We start from the raw sequence: 12,074 nt of genomic DNA on the forward strand, positions 1-12,074 counted from the left end.
CTATGCTGGGGGGAGATTTAGGTTGGATAATAGGAAAAGATTCTTCCCCCCAGAAGTGGTGGGGCATTGAATGGGTTCCTGAGGGAATGGTCACAGCCCCAAGTCTGCCAGAGCTCCAGCAGCATTTGGACAATTCTCTCAGGCACAGGGTGGGATTGTTGGGGTGTTTGTGCAAGGCCAGGAGTTGGGCTGGATGACCCCTGTGGGTTCCTTTCAGCTTGTGGTATTGTGTGATTCTATGATTCTGTGATACATGGGAGGGCAGACACCCATCGGTGACAGTGATAAGCCTGGAAAGCAGTGTGGAGGTGTGGCTGCTACCAGCAACAAGGGCAGTCATCACCTATCACTGGCAGCTCCCAGCTCCTTCAAATTCCCTGTGTGTGACTCACACTCCAACAGCAATCCCACAGCATTTCCAGGCAGTTCAGTTCAGTAGCCAGGACACTCGGGGGGTTCCACCTCTTCCTTCTGAGGCTTTTGTGGGGATCTCAAGTGAGCTGTGAGACCCTGCATAAAGGAATCACAGATCACAGCAAATGTCCTGGTTGGAAATGAGAAGAAAAAGTACATGTAGGGATTGCATGTTTTCCTGCATCTTCTGCAAAGCTATTAAACAGGTTCTTAAAGGCTCATTATATAAAACACTGACTTGAAGCTGGAAAGGAAATGTGAGGCTGCTGCGCAGTGCAGACCTGACTGAAGATACTTCAGATATGAGCCCAAGTCTGCAAAGAGCTTTTTGGACACCCCAGGAATTAGGGGGTGAGGTGGGGCCTCATGGCCACAGGGAGATCTGACCCCTGCTCTGGAACACTGAAAGTCCTGTTAGTGACACTGCAGGGTCGTGAGCAGGATGTGGACGTGCCATGGATTGTAGGTGTTCCTGTGCAGCCTGGAGAGGCCACGTGGTCCCAGGCCTCAGGGGTTCTGTTCTCTCCATGCACTTCACAAGCCTAAATGCATTATTTAACTGCTCTCTTTTTAAAAGACTGGGACAGAGGTTTGCCTGAGATTATTATTGCTCCTACTTGCAGAATTAAACTGTGGATTAAAATAGATTTTATTTAATTAACTTGAATGAAATAAATGTTTGTGTCTGATTCAGTCTCAGGAGAGGTGTCAGATCAGTCAGCGCCAGTAAAGCTGACTGACCTGTGCTTTTTCCAGCAGGATGAGCACAAAAATCTCTCTGTGGCATCTAGAGAAGATTCCTTAATCTCCTTAGCCTGTCTCGGGGACAGGCTTGGCTGCCAACAGTGCAGCAATGCAGGGCTGTGGCTGGGATTGCAGAGCTGGTTGGAATCATGCTTGGGTGTTTCCATGTTGCAGTGGAAGTGAGAGCAGCCTGGGATTCGGTGAACAAAAGTACCACAAAGTCCTGGATATTGCTGTTCCTTGAGTCCTGCTGCTGTCCTCACTGACACACAGCCCAAGTGCCCAGATCCTGAGTTTGCTCATACCAGCTGGCCTGTGGACAGCTGCAGGCAGAAAACCCAAGAATTCCAAGGATTGCTCCGTCTGCCTCCAAGTGCTTGCGTATCCAGCTCTGAAATCCTCATGCATCACCTGTGTCCTGGCTGGCTGTGGGTGGGATGGCAACTAAGTGCTGAGAGAGAGAGACAGAGGGAAGTGCAGCGGGGTGATCTGCCTAACGTGCTTATCCCACATTTTTTTCTGCTAAGTGTGTGCCCATTGATCCCAATAAATGCATCCCTCAGCCCTTCCCTTATCTGGAAGTGTGGCAATCAGGAGGGAAGGGAGCCCAGTGCCACCAGTCTCCTCTCACCACAAAAGGCCATCATCACAAACAAGGGTTCACTTCCAGTGTGTTCCACAGAATCATGAAATCATTAAGGCTGGAAAAGCCCTCTGACTTCCAGTCCAACCATTAACCTGGCACCACCACGTCCACCACTGGCTCATATCGGGAACAGGGTGTCCAGCAGGCCCAGGGTTGTGCCTGTCCCCTGTGCTGGCACTGCTGAGGCTTCTCGAGTGCTGTGTCCAGTTCTGGGTCCCCCAGATCAGGAATGACATTGAGGGGTTGGAGTGTGTCCAGGGAAGGGAACAGAACTGAGGATGTGTCTGGAGCCCCAGGAGCAGCTGAGGGAGCTGGGAAAGGGGCTCAGCCTGGAGAAAAGGAGGCTCAGGGGGGACCTTCTGGCTCTGCACAGCTCCCTGACAGGAGGGGACAGCTGGGGGTGGTTGGGCTCTGCTCCCAGGGAACAGGGACAAGACAAGGGGGAATGGCCTCAAGCTGTGCCAGGGGAGGCTCAGGTTGGACATCAGGAGGAATTTCTTTACTGTAAGGGTGGGCAGGCCTTGGCAGGGGCTGCCCAGGGAGGTTTGGAGCCCCCATCCCTGGAGGTATCCAAGGAATGCCTGGACATACCACTCAGAGCTGTGGGCTGGTGACAAGGTGGGGATCAGTTGGACTCGATGATCTTGGAGGTGTTTTCCAACTAAAATGATTCTGTGATTTTGTAAATTATATCCCTAAGTGTCCCATCCACACACCTGAACCCCCCCCTTTTTGCAGCAGCACCCAAACACCCATGCAACCAAACATGGAACAGCCAACCCCCATCCTGCAGTCGTTTCTGTTGCCAAATAAGGTGGAAACACACAGAAAAACACTGGGAAACACTGCATTAATCCCTTTTTTTTTTTTGGACTAACTACGCTGTTTCTCCAGACCTTTTTATTCCAGCTCTCCCATTTAACCACCTGCTGCTGTTACACCCCTGAAGATACAAACTGGAGGTTTTTCTGCACCACATCATATGGTGTGGTGCACACCCAAGAACATACACAAACCCAGCAGTCCAGGAGAGGACTTTGACTGTAAAAACGAGTCCTGAACCACTTGAGTCCCAAGGCTGGTTCAAAGGTGAGTGTTAGTTTTCTTATTTGCCCCATGGGATAAGAGGAGGAACTATAGTGCTTTATTAGTCATTCTTGAGATAGTCATTAACTCTTATTTGTACAAAACATATTTTTCAAGGGCTGAACTATCACCTGTTGGAATGGTTAGGATCTGACTGAGGAGAGAGGGGGGCCAAGGAGGCAGATGGGGAGCTGTCAGGGATGGGTGAGAGGGCATAAATTATATATTTATTATAGAAAATATAGATATATTTTATTTATGCACACTTCATGCATATATATACAGGGGTATATGGGGATATATGTGTAAAGTCAGATATAAAATTATACACTCATGTATTATTCAAATAGAAGGAGTAGGTTTAGATATTAGGAAAGAAAAAAGGCTCCCTGTGAGGGTGGTGAGGCCTCAGAGAAGCAACGCTGGACATCTTCAAGGCCGGGTTGGACAGGGCTTGGAGCAACCTGGGATAGTGGAAGATGTCCCTGCCCATGGCAGGGGTTTGGAATGAGATGGGTTTTTCCCATCCAGCCCAAAACCATTCCACGATTCCATGGTGATCCTTTCACATAAATATACACCCACAAAGGCGTAGCTCTGTGTACAAAACGTTCTCTAATAAGATATAATTGAAGGACTAATAGGATTTACCCGTAAATACGAATAACCACCTTACCCCGCGCCCCTTGCGGCAGCGGCGCTCGGGCGGGCGGGGCGCGGCGGGGCCCGGGGGCTGCGGCGAGGCCCGGGGCGGGTCGGGGAGCGGAGGGGAGGAGGCGAATCCATGTCCGGAGCTGCGGAGCCGCCCCGGCCGGGCGGGGCCTGAGCCCGCCGGTCCCTCCCCTGCAGCCGCGGCGCGGCCCGGCCCGGCCCGGCATGAGGCTGAGCCGGGCGGCCGTGCTGGCACAGGCCAAGGCGGCCGCGCTCGACGGCGTCCGCCGCCTCAACTGCTGGTGGGCCTGGGGACAGGGACTGAGGGGGGGACAGGCAGGGGTGAGGAAGGAGGACAGGCTCGGATGAGGCTGGGAGGACAGTGATGGAGGAAGGACGGGGATGGAGAGGGGATAGGCAGGCCTGGGGGCACAGGCAGGGATCAGGAGAGGGGACGGGCGGGGATGGGTGAGGGGTGACAGGCCAGGATGGGGAGGGGCAGGCAGGGATGGAGATGGGGACATAGGCAGAGGTGGGGAGGGGGTTCAGAAAGGGCTGGGGAGGGGAGTCAAGGATTCAGGAAGAGGGCAGGAAGGGAGGGAGGGAGCTGGGTGTCAGGGATGGGGAGGGACAGGGCTGGGTAAGGGCAGGCAGAGCCGGGAACAGGCAGCGCTGGTGGAGGGGGTCAGGTAGGGCTGGGTGAGGAAGAACAGGCAGGGCTGGGCAAGAGGAGGCACAACAGGGCCCATGACAGACTGTGCTGGAGCAGTTTGGTGGGGCCGGGCTGGGTGGGGGGTGCAGGGGGACACTCAGCCCTGCTGTGCTCTCCCTGACCCCCCTCTCCTCTCGCAGGGGCAGCCACCTGACGGATGTAAGTACTGGAGGAGCCAGAGGAGCCTGGGCCCACAGCCGGAGAGGGAACACCGTGGAGGCGATGGGGCTGCCAGGGCACTGGGGAGGGCCTGGCTTCGGGCTGGCCTGGTGTCTGTGAGCTGCAGGGCTTTTCAGGGTTGATTAGCATCTCACACCATGAAAAAAAAAAAAGTGATTGCTGCTGTTTCCACATTGGAAAATTTCTCTCCAAGGCCCAGCAGAGAGTGGTGTCTCAGAGAGTGGGACCCTGAGTCCTACGTCTCTGGTGATTTTAGATGAGGTTCTGTCACTAGGGGAGGGCTGGCAGAGGTTGGAGAGAGCCTTTCCTGCCTGTAGAGGCTGCAGAGTTGCTGGAGCAGAAGAAAAATGTGACACTGGCTGGTATCTGCACTTCCTCTCCTGAGCAGAGGCTGGAGGAGCTGCTGACGCTGCACTCACTGTGTCAGAAAATTTCTGGTGTTGTTAAGCTCGGGTTAGACTGAAGCAAACCCAAATTCGTGATGGTGCTTTTTGTGATTTCAGTTTGGTTTATTTATATTTTCCCCCATGAGTGCAAACTCATGTTTGCATGAATGTTGATTCTGTCTCTTCCTGCCCAGATATCCATATGCCGGGATTTGCCCAACATCGAGGTGATCACGTTCAGGTGAATGCCAGTTTTGCAGCTTTGGAGAGGGCAGGGAAATCACCTTTTCCTGGGGAAGGTTTCTTCTCACATTACTAGGGTTGTGTGTGTGAGCTGCCTGGCTCTTCATGCCCCACTTCTCAAGCATTAGAGATACCGAAATGATTATTCCTCAGCAGCTCCTCTGCACTACTCCCTGTACTCCTTGAGAAAATATTCTCTCTTTTGACAAGTGATAAAACCCCTTAGGATTGTTGATCCTAATTCTATTCCATAGTTTCGACAGGGATCTTCTTGGCCCCTGTATGTGGTCTGTTTCCAAAATGCTTGTTGGAATATTTTGTGGATCTCTCAGAGCTTTCCCTTTCCATAATACACTCAACTTTCACCTATCCTGGGGATCCCATGGAACCAGTGCTCTGCGAATTCAAGCTTTTTATTTTGGGAATCTTACATAGGTTCTCCTTGGGTGGGTCGGAGGAGCTGCTACAGAAAAGGGGGCAGGTTTTGGGGGGAGAAGAGGCTCTTTGTTATCCTCAGCAGGGTGGAACAACAGCTCTTTCAATTGTTCCCTCTGCTGACAAAAGATAAAATGCCACAAACCATGGGCTGAGCATCCCTTGCTGTGCGGTGCTGGGGTGAGGCTGTTGTAGGAAAGGGGACTGGGAAGTGCTGTGCTCCCTCCTGGATGGGGCAGCGAGGGCGGGATGGGCTCTGACCGTGTCTCCACAGCGTGAACGGCATCTCAGACCTCGAGCCGCTGCACCAGTGCCAGAACCTGAGCGAGCTCTACCTGAGGAAGAACAACATCACGAGCCTGGATGAGCTGTTCTACCTGAAGACGCTGCCGCGGCTGCGGGTGCTGTGGCTGGCGGAGAACCCCTGCTGCGGGCCCGACCCCCACCGCTACCGCATGACCGTGCTGCGCAACCTGCCCAGCCTGCAGAAGCTCGACAACCAGGGTGGGCTTTGGTCACCTGCAAACAGCCCCAGGCCAGGGCCACCTGGGAAATGGGGATGTGTTGGCTCCTCTTGAAGGCAGCCTTTGAGTTTTCCTAGAGTCAGGAGGTGTTAGGGGTTGACTTGAATCCAGTGCTTCTAAGCTGTTTTCTCTCTTTGTCTTCCCTTTCCATTTCTCTTCCCCTTTCCCATCTGCCTCCTCTTCCTCCTTCTCCTTTTTCTTTCTCCATCCCTATTCCCATCCACATCTGCATCACCTATCCCTTTCCCTTTCGCCCTTTCCCTTTCCCCTTCCTTTCTCTATCCCTTCCCTACGGTAGCACTACTGAGTGCCTATTATAGCTCAGACACTACCGCTAATTAGTGGTTTTTAGAGCTCTCTCTTTGCTGTGGCCAGACAAAGTTTCTATAACTGGATCTGCTGCTGTAGAAAAGCTTCCCTGTTTTTTTTTTTTCCATCCACTAGCAGCAGTTTGGTGGCTTTTGGAGCCTTCTCCATAGACAAGAAATAGCAAAACATGTTTGCATCCCTCCCTGATACCCTTCTCACTTTGGGAGGCTGTTGATTGCTTCCAGCATTCTCCTGCCCAGGTTTCACTGCAGGAGGAGGGTGAAAGCAAAATGCCAGACAGTTTTTGGACCAAACCCCTTGGCAACAGCTCTGCAGCAGCAGAACTTGCCCCGCTAGAGATGCCATCCCCCTGGGCTGCTGCAGCTCATAGCAACAGGCATTTGTTGTGGCCTTTGCAGCTGTGACAGAGGAAGAGCTGTCGCAGGCCCTGGTGGATGGTGTGGAGATCACGGCCCCGCCAGCGCGGAGGAGTGTGGAGAACGGCTGGTCCGAGTCCACCGCATCCAGCGCCACCGGATCCACGACGGAGCCCGAGAGTGAGCTGCTCACCTGCAGCCTGGAGGAGACAAAGTGAGGGCTGGGGAGCTGCCAGCATTTCTGGGCTGAACTCATGTGTGGCAGGAGAGGATCCTGACATTCCAGGGGCCAGGCCCACAGCCAGTGCAGGTTCCCCTTGTTCTGGTTACTGCAGTGGAGCTGTGCAGGATCAGTGGCGCTGCTGGGGCTGGTTCCGTGTCTGCCAAACAGGCTCTGCTGTGGGGGGTGACTCAAGCTCATCAGCTGCATGGATGGATCCTCTCTGATCTGGGAGCTCTAGTCCATTCCCTGGGGTGCTCCAGCTGGATACCCCTTGCATAGCCATGCATATGTGATGAGGAAGGATTGGCCTGGCAGAGGAAGGTTCTCCCACCAGGTCATAATAACATAATAATATTTGCTTTTCCTCCCTTTGTTTTAGCAAAACTCAGGAGGAGCTTGATATGAAGCTTGTTCCCAGGGATAGATATTCCTCCTTTTCCCCTCAAGAGACAGATTGCAGCCACAAGAGAGTGAGTATCATTTAAAGACCAAATTGCTTTTCCTTTTGTGTGGGGCTGAGCCCCAGCATTGAAAGATGTGGAGAACCTTGGATGTCCCCAGAGGAGGGGAACAGAGCTGAAGCCAGGACTGAAACAAATGTCTAGGAGCAGCTGAGGGTTCTGGGTTTGTTTGGTTTGGGGAGAAGGAGGCCAAGGGGTGACCTCATGCCCCTCTGCAGCTTCCTGAGGAGGGGATGTGGGGAGGGGGATTCTGAGTTCTTCTACCTGGGATCCAGCAATAGGAGTGGGAATGGTTCAAAGTTGTGCCAGGGGAGGCTCAGACTGGACATTAGGAAGTGTTTCTTTAGCAAGAGCAGGGTCAAACCTTGGGAAGGGGCTGCTGAACAGGAAGCTTAGGTGATTCTGCAGCCCCCTCCATCATGTAGCCTTGGATGAACCTGGATTTTGGAGGTTGAGCTGGGAATTGCAGAGTGCTGGATTTGGTGTTGTTGCATCAATCAGCGGAGCAAGATCTAACCCGCACTGCCTCACTCAGCCATAGCTGTCTAGAGCAGCACCACAGGCTCTGACCATTAAAAAGAGGGGAAGTGGCCCCCCATTGCAGCTGGAAAGGTTCAGGTTGGATGTTGGGCAAAAGATTCTCCCTAGAAGGACAGTTATTTAGGCTGTGGAATCTCTCCCTGGAGTTCTTCAGGACATGATTTGACAGAGCCATGGCCTGGTGTTGGCAGTGGTCCTGTGGTGGTGGCAGGGCTGGGGACCTTCAAGGGTCCTTTGCAGAGAGCACCAGCTCTCATTCCTTAGAGCAGAGGCCTCCTGTCCTTTCCCATCCTACACATGCTGGAGAGCGAGGGCAGCTGCTCCTGAATGTGCTTTTCCTTACAGAAGCCAGGCTGGAGCGTGGATGGGAGCCAGAGGCATGTGGGCAGCCAGCACAGGACTGGGTGGATGGGTTTGTCCTGCATTCCAGCCCCGTCACGTGCCACATGCAGCCTCCTGTCTGCGTTTGCCCTGAGGGCTTGGTGGTTAGACCCGGTCCTGTGGCTGCAGGTGGCTGTTCCAAACTGCTGCCAGTGGTGGTGGTGGTGGTGGAGGAGTTCTTAGAAAGTGCAGGGAAAATCGAGTGTCCATGTCCTGGCTGGCTGGTATACAGCAGTGTCTGCCTTATCCCTACAGAACAATGTCCTGAGTGCCATCCTGCTTCTCATGAAGGAACTGGATGCAGAGGGGCTGGAGATCATCCAGCAGACGGTGGTGAGGAGGCTCCAGGCCTTCCAGAAGAAGGAGCTGCAGGAGGAGTGACAACACCCATCCCCATTCCAACCTCCCTTGGAGCCCCAGTCCCGCGGTGCTGTCCTGCCCACACATCCCTGGCTGCAGCCAAAGCCTCGGTGCTCCCCATTCTGCTTCCCATGTGAGGGCATGGGGGATGGAATGCTCCTTCTCTGGAGATTTCCTGCTTGTGCAGCAGGCTCTGACACTGTATCCTGTGTGGCTGGGGCTCTTGGATGGGAGCTGCAGGCAAATCAGCAGAGCAGAAGGGAACAGGGCTGCAGCCAGAGGTGCTGTGTGATCTGAGGGGGAGCAGAGCCTGCTGATGGCTGGGGAGGTCTCTGCCCCTCAGCAAGCCTGGGGGTGCACAGCACCTCTGAGGGCAGTTTGTACCACAAAGATTTGGTTTGGTGGAATCTGACGGGGAGACATTGCCTGAGATGGTCACCAAGAACTGTCTGGTGCAGGTGGTGAAGGTCAATGTCCAGGTACTAATTTACTTTCCAGCTCCTGGCTGGCTTCCTTGCTGGTGCACACAACCCAAAGGAAAGCTCAGAGCAGCCTAGGTGAACCAGAAATGACTCCCACATCTGAATGCTCAGCTGTCCTCTTACCCCAACATTCCCTGCAGGCATTAGAGCAGCTTAAGGAAACATCCCAGTTAAAAGGGCCTGAGCATTCTGCCTGCTTTGCACAGGCATCAGGGGGATGGGTCTTGCTCTTTAACTGATAAAACTGCATTTACCAAGTTTTATAGAGTTGTTAAGTACAAACTACACTGTTGTGACATACCAAATAAACCAAATTATCCCTCAAGGCTGTGTAAGTGGTGGCTGGAGTTCAGCAAAGGCCTGGCTGGGGGCACTGCTCCATTACCTCTGGTTCAGGGAGTGCATTGTGAGCCCTGTGGAGCAGGAGGAGGGCTGGGAGCCCTGCGCCTTCCCGCTTCACTGCGCTTCTGAAACGGTGAGCCTGCTCCCAGCGCTGCTTTCCAGGGGCACTGGGCTGTCTTGCAACCTCCTGGCAACCACAGCAAAGGCAGGGAGCAGGAGAGGTGGTGAGAAAAGCTCAGTGCAGAGCCACCTGGGTAGGACAGTGGCCCTGAAATATGGGACACGAGCCCTCTGTGCCTCCCAGCGCTGCACTGGCCTTTCCATGGCCCCCCTGTCCCTGTTTGTGCCGTCTCCAGGCTGTGCTACCAGGAAGGAATGCTCCTCAGGGATGGTGACAGCCCTGTGTCCACAAGCCTGACCTTGGTGGGAAGGGACACAGTTTGACCCTCGTCACTCAGAGGGAGATCTGCTGATGCCTTTAACTCCTTGAAAGACCTTTGTTCATGCCTTCTGTGTTAAACCCAGCTGCAATTGTGTGATTTATGATGTCCCAGACTTCCTTTGACAGTCAGGGCCTGGGAGACTCACCCTGCTGAGTGCAAGTCTTCTCCCAGGCCCCTGGCCTGTCCATGTCAAGGAACAGGGGAGTTGTTGGGGTGAGCTGGACCCCCAGCTTTTCTGGGGTGTGAGTGATCAAAGGAAGCATCCATCAGGACTTGGTCATGGTGGAGCAATCACTGTGCCCTTGAGGCCATGCTGACACAATTCCTGGAGAAGCTGGGTTGCTCACTGCCTACGTGCTGTGCTCGTCATCCTTGGCTGTTGCCGGTGCTGCCCTCAGAGCTCCCAATTGCTCCTTGCAGCATCCCAGCAAACCCCAGCGGGAGCTCAGCCCCTCCAGAGCCCCAGCATCCTGCCTTCCGCTGCAGGATGCTCCTGGAGGCTTGCTCTGCCCTGTTTTCAGGGTAGGCTGGATGTGCTGGGAAGTCTGGGAGCACAGTCACGTCCCCTCCTGCTCATCCTCAGAATGCAGTGGCTGTGCATGTCTGTTTTTTTCACAGGAATTGGACCCTCCAGGTATTTTTTTTGGTGGAAATGAGGTGTGAGGGCTGCAGTGACTCCTGTCCCTCAACTTGCAGCTGCTCTGAGCCTGGGGACACCCCTGTCCCCATTCATACCCTAAACATGTCTGCTGCAGGGCTGTGCTGCCGACAGATTTTCCACATGACCTGCTGTCACCCTGCCCTGCCTCAGCCAGGAATATCGAGCAGTGAATGCAGATAATTCCCAGCTGTGGAAAATGCTAGCAGCTGTACTGAACCACTTCCCTTCAAACCATCGTCAGAGACTCTGAGAGGCTGGTGGTGAGGCAGGTGTGAGGTCCATGGCTGAGGGAGGCGGGGAGAGAGTGGGCTGGGGCTCCCCCAAAGTGGAATGGCACATGAGAAGAGTGGAAGAGCCCATTTCCCACCCAGGAAATGGAGCTCCAGGAGAAGCCAGGTCTCTGCCTGGGGTTCCCAGAGCAGATACTCATTCAGGAGCAGCAATGCTGCCTCCATCAGCAAGGTCTGCTACTTATGGGTCCATGGAGGAGACAAAAGTTACCATCTTCCACCAGAGCTGAAAATGTGTTCAATTAGGGGAAAAGTGCTGAAATCATGGAATCCCAGAATGGTTTTTACAGGTGAGGGACCTCTAAGCCCATCTCACTCCACTCCCTGCCATGGGCAAGGGACACTTTCCACTAAACCAGGTCGCTCCAAGCCCCATCCAACCCTTGGACACTTTCAGGGATGGGGCAGCCACGGCTGCTCTGGGCAACCTGTGCCAGGGCCTCATCTCCCTCAGAGCTGGTAATTTCTTGCCAATATCCTGTCTAACCCTGCAGCAGTGGAAAGCCATCCCCCCTTGGCCTGTCACTCCAGGACCTAGTCCAAAGTCCTCCGTCTTCCTTGTTGGCCCCTTCAGGCACTGCAAGGCCACACTGAGCTCACCCCAAAGCTTCTCTCCAGGCTGAACAATCCCAACTCTCCCAGCCTTTCCTCCCAGCAGAGCTGCTCCATCCCTCTGCCCATCCTGGTGCCCCCTCTGGACTCTCTCCAGCAGCTCCACGTCCTCCCTGTGCTGGGCCCCAGGGCTGGGGCAGCTCTGCAGGTGGGGTCTCACCTGAGCACAGGGGCACAGGGGCAGAATCCCAATCCCTTTCCTGCTGCCCACGCTGGGGATCAGCCCAGCACTGGGGGGTTTCTGGGCTGGGGCATGGCCAGCCCTCACCACCTGCACCCCCAAGTCCTTCTCCCAGGGCTGCTCCATCTGCTCATCCCCAGCCTGGACTGATCCCGAGAGTTGCCCTGACCCAGGGGCAGCGCCAGCACTTGGTGGTGTTAAACCTCAGGAGATTCCCATGGGTCACTTCGGGAGCTTGTCCAGGGCCCTCTGGATGGCCCTGCCCTTCAGCAGTGTCACCTCAGCCTGGTGTCACCTGCAGAGCTGCTGAGGGTGTCTCGAACCCTCTGTCTGTGTCAGTGATGCAGATCTGAACTGTCCCTGCTCCCAGTACGGACCCCTGGGACACCAC

General features: G+C 54.4%; 1 protein-coding gene across 1 annotated transcript; it reads left to right on the forward strand.

Annotated features, from left to right (window-relative positions):
• The first annotated feature begins 3,717 nt into the window (after positions 1-3,717).
• Positions 3,718-9,479, forward strand: CFAP410 (cilia and flagella associated protein 410). The gene is made up of 7 exons (XM_005529527.3): positions 3,718-3,843; positions 4,394-4,412; positions 5,014-5,060; positions 5,772-6,001; positions 6,750-6,921; positions 7,310-7,400; positions 8,568-9,479. The coding sequence occupies exons 1-7, from the start codon at positions 3,767-3,769 to the stop codon at positions 8,691-8,693; spliced, it is 762 nt and encodes a 253-aa protein (XP_005529584.1). The 5' UTR covers positions 3,718-3,766; the 3' UTR covers positions 8,694-9,479.
• The last annotated feature ends 2,595 nt before the right edge of the window (positions 9,480-12,074 follow it).

This window comes from Pseudopodoces humilis, chromosome 11 (genome assembly GCF_049639895.1).
Source record: "Pseudopodoces humilis isolate 2021_Gansu_Grassland_sample_001 chromosome 11, ASM4963989v1, whole genome shotgun sequence".
NCBI classification, from domain to species: domain Eukaryota; kingdom Metazoa; phylum Chordata; class Aves; order Passeriformes; family Paridae; genus Pseudopodoces; species Pseudopodoces humilis.